Source organism: Pipistrellus hanaki, assembly GCF_964339955.1.
Source record: "Pipistrellus hanaki genome assembly, chromosome: 2".
Taxonomy (NCBI): domain Eukaryota; kingdom Metazoa; phylum Chordata; class Mammalia; order Chiroptera; family Vespertilionidae; genus Pipistrellus; species Pipistrellus hanaki.
The window spans coordinates 89,729,366-89,742,499 of record NC_140504.1 but is presented as its reverse complement, the minus strand read 5'-3'; the positions used below and the strand labels follow the sequence as shown (position 1 = coordinate 89,742,499).

At 34.3% G+C, this 13,134-nt stretch overlaps 1 protein-coding gene across 17 annotated transcripts in view; it reads left to right on the top strand.

Annotated features, from left to right (window-relative positions):
* Positions 1-13,134, top strand: part of ROBO2 (roundabout guidance receptor 2) — a 655,712-nt gene that overhangs the window by 504,024 nt on the left and 138,554 nt on the right. For 12 of the 17 annotated variants that reach the window (XM_084875913.1, XM_084875907.1, XM_084875904.1 and 9 more), the window contains exons 6-7: positions 538-665; positions 5,151-5,162. In XM_084875913.1, coding sequence (XP_084732039.1) covers positions 538-665; positions 5,151-5,162 — 140 coding nt within the window. The remainder of the gene's footprint in view (positions 1-537; positions 666-5,150; positions 5,163-13,134) is intronic. The other 5 variants (XM_084875905.1, XM_084875902.1, XM_084875911.1 and 2 more) reach the window with 1 other exon arrangement.

Genomic DNA, 13,134 nt, shown 5'->3' with positions numbered 1-13,134 from the left:
TTGGTTGTTAGGTTTTCCTGACTGACTTACTTCCTTAGCATAATATTCTCAAGGTCCATCCATGTTGTTGCAAATGGCAGTATTTCATCTTTTATTATGGCTGAATAGTATTCCATAGTATATATGGACCACATCTATTTATCCAATCCTCTATTGAAGGACACTTTAGTTGTCTCCATGTCTTGGTCACTGTGGATGATGTTTCAATGAACATATGCGTGCATTTATCTTTGTGAATAAATCTTTTCCAGTTTTTCAAACACATTAGATGTGGCCAAGAGTTATGTACATCTATAAAAATGTACACAAGGTATACAAAAGATAATTAATAATCAAACACCTGGAGATCAGATATGAAATTAATGATTGTATTTGCAATACCTTTAATCTAAGCATTACACTGTATGACTGAATGGTGTGTGTGTGTGTGTGTGCACGCACGCTTTGTTTTGTTTCAGGCAAAATAGAATAGAGAAATGAACTGTTATCTAAATATAGCCAAAGCTATTTAATAAAACCAATTTATATTCTACGCAGATATGACATCAAAGATGATTACACACTGAGAATTAAAAAGGCCCTGAGTATAGATGAAGGCACTTACCTGTGCATTGCTGAGAATCGGGTTGGAAAAGTGGAAGCCTCTGCCACCCTGACTGTTCGAGGTAAGAGACCGAAGATGTGGAATATGATTGAACCAGCAGCTTAATATTTGGTTACACGGGTGAGTGAACCCACCATCAAAATAATAGCTTACCCTGTTCTATGGTTATATTAAAAGGCATAGATTTTGTGTACACTGTATTATTAATTGAGGTAAAATTACTATCAAATTTGGGTTCAAAAGGATGATTATTTAAAGTAATTAATTTTTAAATGATTTTAAAATAAATCTTAAAAATAGATATTCACATTTACCGTGCTTTGAACTATTTGTTGCTTTTAAATGTCACTAATTTCAAAAGTACTTTGTTTTTCAGTTTAGTAGTTTGCCACTTTATACTTGCAGAGTACTGTTTTGAAATGCTTTTTTATTTCAGCATTCAAAAAGCAATCTGGAAAAAACACCCAAAAAGCTAACACTGCTTCAAAAAGTGAAAAATGAATACAAAGGAGCTCCCCGCGTTGAGAAAATCTGATTTAGAGAGTGATTTGTGAAGTTCACTGGCCTTAAATAATTGAAATAGCCTGTGCTCCTCCTGCAATAACTTTCACTTTCTGGGTGTCATGCACTTTCTCAGTCATGGGATAATGTTCGTTTATAGACTCCCCGGAATTGCTTATAAGTGAAGAAAAGCATTACTTAACCCTCCGGTGAGCTAGAATGAATTAACTCTCTTCCTGGTGGTGCACACTGATCCATATGAGTAAATTACATAGCCCAAGGTGCCAAGTAGTGCCATGCAGACAGCCACACTTACTCTGGCCAAATAGACATTGTCTGTGGTATTGTTACTCTCAGAGAACTTTAGACAGAAACAGGCAAATGCATCCCCAACTCATTCTCTTAATCTTGCACTCCCCTGACACCTTCTCCTCTCAGCCTTCCTGGTGAGGAGGCTGGCTGCACACTCTCATGCAGGTCTCAGCTACTACTCACCCTGTTTAGTCATACCTCTTACTCCTGTGCAGCTTTGCTCCCAGAATTTTTCATAAGATTATGAAAGAGGTTTAGAAGAATTTGGGTTGGTTGTTCTCCACCTGGTAAGAAAAATTGTTTTTGTCAGATCTACAATTTGGGTATCAAATCATAAAGAAAACCCTCACCTTCCTCCAGATAATTATCAGGAGACATAAGCACTCTGGATCCCTGGAAAACATTGGTAATTTCTATAATTTCCAATTGCTCCATTGCTATTTTATCTACTATACTCCCCCCATCCCCCACCCCAGTTTGATGCGAACTGATATACAAAACACATAAGGCAAAATTGGCAAGCAAGTTGCTTACAAATATGTTCATGTCTCATTAGGTAACACATCATAAAAAGTTATGCTCATATGTCAATTGAATATACATACTTATTACATATGGTCAAAACCTCAGCTTTTAAAAGCCTCTTTACTATATTTAATCTGAATTCTCTGTAGGTGATTTTATATTTGTACATATGTGTGTTTTTTTTCTCCAGGCAGTTCTTTGCAAAAACAATTCACTGAACCAAATTCCCCCAAAGTTTGTTTGTTTTTTTCTGAAGTGAATGGGGGGAAAAATAAACAAGCAACAAAGAAATGTTCCATTCAAAAACTATTTGCTGACTAAACAAATGGTGAGAAAATGTGAGGAGTTGTTTGTTTGCAGAAGCAGCAGGGTTCCTTTATACTTGAATGCCTGGGTGAATGAGATTTGGAGTGTTCTGTTTGCTTTAAGATCTTTCCCAGCTAATTGCTTTCATAATTTGTAGAAAGTTTCAGGTTTAACATTTCATTTAACAAAGCATGGACATTTAAAGCTAGCTTACAAAACTAATAGAAAGAGTTGTTTATTTTTAATAGGATTTTAAGAAAATCATCAAACCTTAAAAGTTATCTTCCCTAGTCTGTGTTTTATGAGTGGAATAGACAGTTTAATCTGTGTGGTAAATATTTATTACTCATTCAACACTGAATCCTCAAACTGGCCACAGAAAAAAATCTCCATAATACAATAGAAAGTAGAATAAAATATAGTTGAAATATATTTATCATTAAGAAAAGCAATTGTGATTACTCATGTTAAGAGGTTAACAGAAAAAAAAAATAGTATGTATGACATTTGTTTTTTCTGCGCTCATTTTTCTAGGCACATAAATGAAATGTTCAGTCCCTTCTTTGATTGTTTTATTAGAACAGGGTCAACTCTGATGCAATAGGCCACATCTATTTTCATCAATTTAATGCAGGGACACAGTTTACTTTATTTGCTGATTTTGACAACATTCACCTGCTGGGGTTTTGTTTTGTTTTATTTTGTTTTGTTTTGTTTTTCTGGGATTAAATGCTGCTATGTAACAAAGACAAGAGATTTTATTGTGATGTTTCTGTTAAAATTTTACCACAATGTTCACTTTAGCCAAATGGGGTAAAGGAAAATAAATTTTATAATCAAAATCTGAAAAAATGATTTACTCAGCTATTGGTTTTCCATTTCAAAAATATGGTGAAAATAGTCTATACAATTGAACTTTACAGCAAGAAGTGGCTTTTGTTGACTTGACAAACAGAAAATTTGAGAGAAGTGATGGTGGATAACAAACCTCCTAGCATTTATATTCTAATAAAATAATTCATGATCTAACAATACTTTTAAAATTAGCTACAAAATCTGTTAACTCAAACTGCATATTTGTAAACACAAATGTTTCCCCATTTTTCAATTGGCTTTTCATAAATGAAGACTTCATTGGAATAACCATCTTGCTTGTAGGGCAGTAATTCCTTAATTTTTTGAAACTTGCCTAGACTAAGTGAAAAATAATGTGGTCTTTGTTTCTTAAAAAAACAACAAAACAAAATGATTTCTCACCATGGTTTCTTCTTTATCACTGTTAATAGCATAGAATCAAAATGCTGTTTTGTTTCTATGTAAAGGAAACATTATGTTTGAAATTCAACTTAGGATGGCACCTGAAAAATGCAAATTTAAAAATGAAAGAGTTATTTTTCTATCAGTCAATGGCAAAATTAATAGAAATCTTGTCAGTGAGAATAAGCCACAACTTTATGATGTTAGTCTGTTGTCTTATTCTTGATTATTATTTTCATGTGTTCCCTACAACAACAAAAAACAAAAAGAAATTGTACCTATTGGGCAAATTCTGCTGTTCCTGTTACTATAGTAAATCCATCATAGACAATGGAGCACACTAGAGTTTCACTAAGCTAGAATTTTCATGCTACTATAATTACTTAATTTTTTTTTGAATTGTCTTAATCTCCCCTTTTAATTGTGAATATTACAAAACCAGGGATCTCACATAAAAGCAACTATAGAAATCTCACATAAAAGCTCAGAGATTACACAACATTAGTATTATAATGTGTGTGTTGAGTGAATGAGTGTCTATAAGCATGGTTTGAGAGGCCATACATATCTCATCATGCCCCATGAAACATCATCATGATGAAACTGGCCATCAGTTCTAGAGTCACATTTCATATACATTAGAGCTTCATTCACTAGGATATAGGCGAAATGCTTGTCTAATAAATGTATAATTGTAATGTATGATTTTGTAAAAGTTTAAATGCTACTATATATATATATTTCTTCTTCATTTAAAAAATGGTACCATATTTTCTGTATTTGCCTATTGCTTTTTATATAAAGTGGTTTACTATTTAGGTTGACTTAGCATTATTCATTTTTTAAATGTTATTAAGCTCATGTGTGTCTCTTATAATTTCTGTGCATTAATAATAGAGGCAACCTATTATCACTGATTTTAGTAATTGAAAGTTACAGTATAATCAAAATAATTTATTGAAGCACCAGTTTGAAAGCCATTTTCAGTGTGAACAAGAATCAAGTTATCAGTCATTGTTTCCTGCCCTTTGCCAAAATAAGAAAAAGCTTAACAGTAGTTAGGGAGCTACTCAGCTGAAATCTCTAAAGATGTTCCAACCTATTTGTTATATTTTCATCTGCCCTGTCCATGGATGAAAAGTGATGTGATCTTAACTTATTACTGGCTAGAAAGCAGTGTCCTGGGCTTTTCTGTAGTCCTGTAATGGTTCTGACTAACCATGCTTAAAATCCAGTTGCTATTTAAATCAGACAGTGAGGCCTTCTTTTATTGACATGACATTTGCTAGTCTGTGACTTGAATAGTTATATTCATCAGATTCTTAACTTTATAGTACTACAAGGATTTTTAACTCTAAAAATATCATTGAAATTATAAGTATAGTTGTGGTTAAGATATGACTTTATATAAAATCTCTCTAATTGCTTATAGTTAATCATGGCATGCAAAAAAATTACTTTCTTAGAATTATATTATAACATTCAGTTTTATCAAAATCAGACATTCTGTTCATACTTGAATAATGTCTAGAAATCATTCTACTATCCATACTTAAATGTAACATTACACATCATGCATTCTGATAATTTTCTTTTCTTTTAATTTCTTTTTTATGTTCTCACCACACCATTGTAATGTCTACAGCTCGCCCTGTTGGTAAGTAGCCATCCTTCTATCCATTTAGCATGGCTTTGTACAGTTCTTCATAACTCATGCATAGTAGAAATTGACAGAATTAAATATATTCACCCCTGTTAAAATATTTATTGAGGGACTATCTTCTGTAAAAGTAGTTTCTGATCTTTTCATCACTTTGGTAAACTATTTTGTAATGACTTCTGCTATTTTAACAACAAATCGGTAAAAATTTTCTTCTAAAAGAACATGTGAATGATTGATATTATAAACTGCAAACTTTTCTTGAGAAAAATACAATACTCCCTTTTTCTGGTATGTATAAAATAATAAATTATTAGTTATGTTTGATATTCAAAAATTTGATATTCAAAAATGTATGAATAAATTAAGAAGTTCTATCATTCTGTCTACTTCTTCTATTTTAAGCTGCCAGGGGTCTTTGCTTTTTAAGAGCATTTTAATTGCTGCATACTTCTTATCTGCATATCTGTTTAAATAAATTTAGTTGACTAATTCAAGTTATTATAAATAGTTCTTTAAACTAAGAGGAAAAAAAATAATGAGCTATGTTTTTTGGCATGAAAAGTTTGTGGTTTCAATTTATTTCATCCTTCATTTGGCTTTGCAAAATTGAAGTTAACAGCTTTTGCTTGCAGTGATATAAGTGGTTATTATTAGTAAATATTTGGAAGATAAATTATTTTTAAATTTATTGATTTAATAACCTATCTGCATTTTTTTAAAGTTTAGCTTATCCTACCAATAAATGGTGTTTAGGTAAAAGAAACCTTGGTAATTGTGTTATAAGTAAATGAATAGATACATGCATAAATGGATGAATGGTTGAATGAATGAATGAGTGAATCTAATACATTGCTTCTTTATTACACCAAGGTATACCTCAGTAATTTATTCAATTCAACATATCTTTATAAATGGTCCATCTAACTTTAAAAGCTTTCTTAATACAATGGCTTATCATTGTTTGATACATATTGGTCCAAACTTATAATCTTCTTTCCCATTGGTTGAAACATGAACAAACTTTATTATTATATAGTATACTAGAGGCCTGGTATATGAAAATTCATGCACTGGAGGGGGTTCCTCAGCCCAGTCTGCCCCCTCTCACAGTCTGGGAGTCCTCAGGGGCGGGAGGCAACCTGGCGATCAAGGGAAAATGACACCCCCATCACACCTCTGCTGCTGCCACTGCTGGCAGCGCAAGCCTCAACTGGCCCTGGTTACCTGAGTCTCAGGCAGCCCTGTGTGGCAGGGCAGCTGCCATTCAAAGCTTGCCAACCATGGGCAACTGGGGTCTGAAGGGACTGGGGGACTCAGGAGGCAGGTGCGCATTGGGTGTGCCCAGCCTTTTCCCATGCCTGCTGCCCTAGTGGGGCTGAGGGTACTGGGTGCTGCCATCTTGTGGCTGTGGGCACAGCCATTTTTGAGGGTGTGGCAGTTAATTAGCATATTTCCTCCTTATTGGCGGTGGGCACTGCCATCTTTGAGGGTGGAACAGTCAATTAGCATATTCTCTCCTTATTGGCTGTGGGCATTGCCATCTTTGTAATGGCATGAGGGTCGATTAGCATATCTCCTCTTTATTAGACAGGATACTTACATGGATAGAAACCATAATAAAATCAAACTTTGGTTTCCAAATCTGAATTTCTGCTCTAGTATTTCTGAGCAGTATTTTGTCATTTATTTAATACTGAAGGCCTAGTGCATGAAATTCTTACATGTGAGGGGTACCTCAGCCCAGCCTGCATCCTATACAATCTGGGACACCTCAGAGGATGTCTGACTGCCAGTTATTCCACAGGGATCAGGCCTAAACTGGCAATTGGCCATCCATCTCGCAATCCAGGACTGCCTGCCTGCCTTATTGCCCCTAACTACTCTACCTGCTGGTCCGCACACCCCCATCTGCCACCTCCCACTGGCCTGCTCACCTACAACTGGACCCCCCCTGCCAATCTGCTCATCTCCAATTGTTCCTCTCCACCGGCCCGATCACCTCTAACCACCTCTGCCTCAGCCCTGCCACCATGGCTTTGTCCAGAAGGACTTCAGGAAGGTCTCCTGGTCTAATTAGCATATTACCCTTTTATTAGTATAGTATAGAGGCCTGGTGCACAGGTGGGAGCCTGCTGGTCTGCCCTGAAGTGGGCCCCAGATCAGGGTGGGGGTGCTTTTTTGGAGGGTGGGGCCGGCCTGGGACAAGGGCTTGGGGTGGTTTGCAGCCTGGCCACACCCCCATCGAGGTAGGGGTCCCCACTTGGGGTGGTGCCAGCATGGGTGAGAGTCTAGGGCAGTTTGCAGGCTGGCCACACCCCCATTGGAGTGGGGGTCCTTGCTGGGAGGTGTGGCCAGCATGGGCGAGGGGCTGAGGGCTATTTTCAGGCTGGCCACACCCCCATTGGGGTGGGGGTCCCCTCTGACAGGCATGGCCCGACTGGGTGAGGGCTGAGGGCTGTTTGGGAGCAGTTTGCAGGCCGGCCAAGCTCCCAGCTTTGACCAAAAGGATGTCTGGAAGGTTTCCAGAAGGTCTCCCAGTCTTATTAGCATATCACTCTTTTATTATTATATATAATTGATTTCCAGATTCTTTATCCATAACATGGGGAGAGTAATACTGACTTATAAAGCTGCTGTAGTAATTAATTTAGCTCAAGATTGATAATTTATGTGTATTTTTTATGCCAACATTGGTTAACATATTCCTACTTTCTGAGAAACATTTTTTCACATTTTAATATTTTTGAAATACAGTTATGGCTTACAGTTAATTGACCATAAATGGCAGAGTTTTTTGAAACAAAATTGGTCATGCTTTTTACTATTGATGTTGCTAGAAAACTGAGGAGTATATTATACTTTTAAGCCTCATTTTTATATTTATAAGAATTCATACTACTGTGGTAACTTTGCACATTATGATATAGCATCAAAAATTATGAAGTGAATGGGAAAGAATAAAATAATAACTTCAAATTAACAGGAAAAGTCAAATTTAACTTATAGATCTTCATATAGAGTAACCTTATTTCGATGAACCATGACCATTTGATTTATGTTTTTCTAAAGCCCCCCCCCCAAAGAGAACAATGTGTTAATCATTTGCAACATATTTTAAACTTATAAATACAAAATTTATTGATTAGAAACTGTTATGCCTATCGAGTATTGAGATTCATTCTTCATGTACAAGGCACTTCAGAAGTTATTTCTGTTTTTTATTCTTGTCTCAAATGATTTCTTAGGTTCCCATTGGATTGGAACTAAAGAATAGCTTTTTGACACATTATACTTTATTCTGGGAAAGTCTGTCATTTAATAAATCTATCTCGAATGACGTATGACATTGTTCAGAAATATGAAGAACTATACGTTAAGCTTGACAACTACTATTAATTTTGAAAACTGAATGATGGATATGCTGTTACTGGATCACCAAAGGAGAAACTGATAATGAAGAAATTAGCTTTCTTTTTCTTTACATCAACTTTGTACATCAATTTTAATTCAGGAATTCTAGATGTGTCACCTTTTATTGAAAGGTCCAAAGATACAAATCAAGTAAAGTGTAATTAAATATTGAAATAATAGAAATAGAAAACTACATTAATATTAATACTTGTTAGTGATTATGTAAGTTTTTCAACTTTTAATCTCTTACCAATAATTTTAAAGGTGAAAGCTGCAGAAAGGGGAGAAAAGCCAGCTAAAGATATAGGTTCCAAGAATATAAAATTTACAGAAAATTCAGTGAGTTGTTCCTACCTGTAAAGCTTTCAAATGAAAATTAGAAATATATGCAGATTCCGGAATACTAATAGATTCAGGAACCAATGGCTCTATTATATGGCAGATGAAAATTGATAGTCTGTGTGGAAGGTACATTTAGAAATCATTAGAATCCTCCAAATCAGGACTTTTGTCCAAATGCATGACTCCTGTGAGCTGTATCTGAGTTAAAGAATTGGCAAATTCTTTACAACTGCAATAAACCCCTCTGGCCTATGTTTTTGAGGGTGTAAGAATACTAGTAAGTCTTGATGTAGAGGATCCTCAGTGTGGAAAATTCTACTGAAAGCAGACAATCACATGCTCGCCCAGTGGAGGATAGCATTCTCCAGATTTCACTTACTCATCTTCAGTGTGTTCTGCATCTCAAAATGAGCCTTTAATCCAAGTCCTCATTCACTGATTACCACAAAGTCTAGACAAATGCCATTTAGGTCACTAAAAATTCACCAGCCCTTCCTGTGGTTTTGACTTTTTACTGTCCCAGAAGCACTCTTTATATGAAGAGCAACAGTACATCCTAGGACATAGGTCACTGTGAGTGCTGAAATATTCATGTGTTTGTTTAACAAGCACTTGTGATTAGGTAATTGATAGAAAAAAATGATCTAAATAGGGACAAATATCTCGCTTCCTATACCCATCTGTCTTATTTTCAGTTGGAAGTCTTTCCCAAGCTTAAAAATAAAAAAGAACATCTATTTTGGAGATGGGCAACACATTTTTTCCAGCAGCAATTCAAAACATGATGAGTAATTTGGAAAGGGACCGGCAAATCTACCAGCTGCCTTGCTTGTGTAGCTGAGCCCTGCTTCGTTCAGCATCTCAAGCACCATATGCTAGGTGCTGATTGCCTCCAGTGTGGGAATGAAAAGCTTCACTTGTTTCAAATATCAAAAGCAAACTGTCAACACACATCTTTAGAGAAACTTCCAAGTGTTTCCTAATTTTGTGACTCAAAAGAATGTTTCCTTTGGATAGAAGAATATAATTGTCCACACATACTTATAAACAAGAGTTTATAAATATTGAGAAAAATATGTTTTGGGCAAAATCCTCATCTATTATTATTATTATTATTATTATTATTATTATTATTATTTAAAGAAGCAGCCACTATTCTAAATAGAAATCTACAAGAACATACATTTTTCCAAATCCTTTAGCTGCTCAAATACAAAAAATTAAATATATATATATTAATTTTTGAAAGTTCTATTTGAAGTGCAGTTTTGTTTTAATATACTCTGAAGCATTTTATTGAGGCCACCAAGAAGTTCAATGGAAAGAGATTGATGAAAAATCTCACTTAGAGCAAATTATAAAACAGAGATTACTTAAAAAGTAATGCAACTGATATTTTTGACATCACTGCACTGCACCCTGCCTTGAAAACTAAAAAAATTGGGAAACATGTAGGTATCATGTAAGACCCCTTTCAAGCCGAAACCCACTTTTCTGCAAAAGACATCCTGAGTCTTAGGTGGAAACCTATTTTTTACGCCCTGCAGACTTTCTTCTTTGGACAAGCTGTTACCCTATGACCTGAGGTAACATCTTCCTCCTACAAGTACTAATGCTTCCTGCATCTGGCACTAATTAGCTCTTTTATGCAGAGTCCCATTTAATTATTTTAAGCATCACATTTTCATTGCTCCTTATGTTTTGATTAAATAGCAGTTTAAAACAAGAAGAACATTCTGTTTTGTCTTATATATTCCAACAGAGTTTCCATAATGTGAAACATTCAACCTATTTTAAGTTAATATTCATTTTTGAAGAAAAACAAGTATTGGTTATTGCACATGCTTAGCTGGTGATTCTCTTGGAAGGGCCTTGTGTGTTTAACAATATATATTAATTGTTTGTAATTTAAAGAATATGTATGACATTATTGAGTCATACTTTTTCTTTGCTTTAGTGAAAATGTTTCATTGTCTTGGAATTGACTGGTACTATAACGAAGTCTGAGGCTTAAAGAATATTTTTTTTCGTTGGCTGGGATGCTCTCCACTATATACATACCAATGTAGTTCCTTCTTCCACAACTTGTTGGGTTAGATCTTGGTCCTGGTCATCCTGGACCCAACAAGCCATTTGAACCTGCAGAACCATGCTTTAACTTACTCGTTTTTGATAATATTTTCTTCTGTTTATTTTTGAATTGTTTGCTGTGTTTCTTCTTTTTTTTTCAAATACATGAGTTAAGTTGGCTTCCCTTTGTCTCAATTCTATAGTTATTAACTTTTCTATAATAAGGTTAATAATTTTGAAGTCATCATTTTTATTTTATTTTATATTTTATGACGTCTTGATGCCTATTTATCAGCTCCCAAACTTTTTAAAGGGCAACTATAGTTTCTTCATGTTTATAATATAGAGTTTGTTTCTTTAATTTTATGTGATCTTTTGTTCATTTCCTAGCTAAATTTATATCGATATACAACATTCTTAATCTCCACTTGTGTTTTGGTCCCTTTATCCATTTTTGAGTTCTTCATTTCTTATTTTTGAAAGATCCGGTTACATATAATTTCATTTAGATTATGAACAACTATTTATTCTAAAGTATTTATGTGTTTCCCTGGTAATTATTAGAAGATAAAGATTCTTTATCTCTGGGGGAGGGCACCTTATAATCTTGTAGTAGGCATGTTTTTTTCTTTCCTTGAATACCTTCTCTCCTTACTTTTAATTTAACTGTTTATCTATAAAGCTGTGTCTCAGATTTACCAAGTATCTCTCTTGATTCCTGATGCTTCTTTCTCATCAAAAGATTATGAGATGGGCTCTCACAATGATGACAGATAATTCTTGTAAAATCAGTATTGATAAAGGAGTGTGTATTGAGACTAGCTGGTGGTCATAATACTTTCACATTTTCTTCCAGACTTGACTATGTTTGAAAGGGGTACTGCACAATTTGGGTTTGGAGGTTTGGGCTAAAGTAGTTTTCCCATTTTATTCATTTATTTTATTGTATTCAATAAAAGAAAGTTGAACAATAAGTTTTTATTCCATTATCTGAACCTAAATATATAAAAAATTAAATATTCCTTAATTTTGAAGTCTATTCAAGTCAAATAAAATAAACATAAAGTATGTTAACTTAGAAGTTAAAAATCAAAGTTTTATAGCTCTGGCTAGGTGGCTCAGTCGTTTGAAGCATCATTCCATCCACCAAAAGGCTGCAGGTTCAATTTCCAGTAAGGGCACATACCTAGGTTGTTGTGTCAGTCCCAGGTTGGGGCACATATGGGAGGCAATTAGTCAATATTTCTCCCTCACATTGATGTCTCTCTCCTTACCTCTCTCTCTAAAATCAATAAACATTCCTAGGGTGGGGATAAAAATTTAAAATGTTATAAATAGCAAGTATTAAAAAAATGTAAATTATATGGCCAGAAACAATAATATGAAATTAGTTTTATGAGATTTTACTACCTATTTCCAAAGAGAAATAGCATTAACACCACACCTCTAACAAAGTACGTTTTTTTACTTTTAAGAGTAATTTGTAAACAGAAAGAACTATAATGATATATATAATAATGTCATTTTATAGAATGTATGTCTGTGTATATAAATTACATATAAAATGCATATTATATGGATGTATATTATGTATACATTATGTATATATGTACAGATAAAATCTTTGATTTAAATATATCTTAATGCCTTTTTAAATCTGTCTCATGACATTGCTTCCCAGATTTATTTGGGATGTTATTTTCATCTGCCTTATAAAACTATTAGCTCTTTGTCAGTAAGTACATTGTTATATTTATCTTTCTGCTGCCTTTAGGTCTAGTATAACGCTATATGTGGTAGGGGTACGTCAAATGGTGCAGCTAATTGATACATGCATATGCATACATAGGTAATACTTGCCTAGAAAATGTTTATGTAAGCAGCTTTAAATAGGGCTATAAAAAGATTAAGCAACGTTAATGGTAACAAGCCAATCACATAGTTCTCATTCTGCTAGTAAGAGATAAAATACAACAAAAAGAAGGCACTAATGAGTTAGGATGGTGCCTTACTAAGCGTGTAATTAATGTTATTAAGAAACATTGCAGTTGCATATTAAAATTCTGTTAACTAAGCAGGTCTCAGCATCAGTACATTTGTTTCTTGGTTGCAAGTTTTTTTCCTCCACTTTTTTTTTATGATT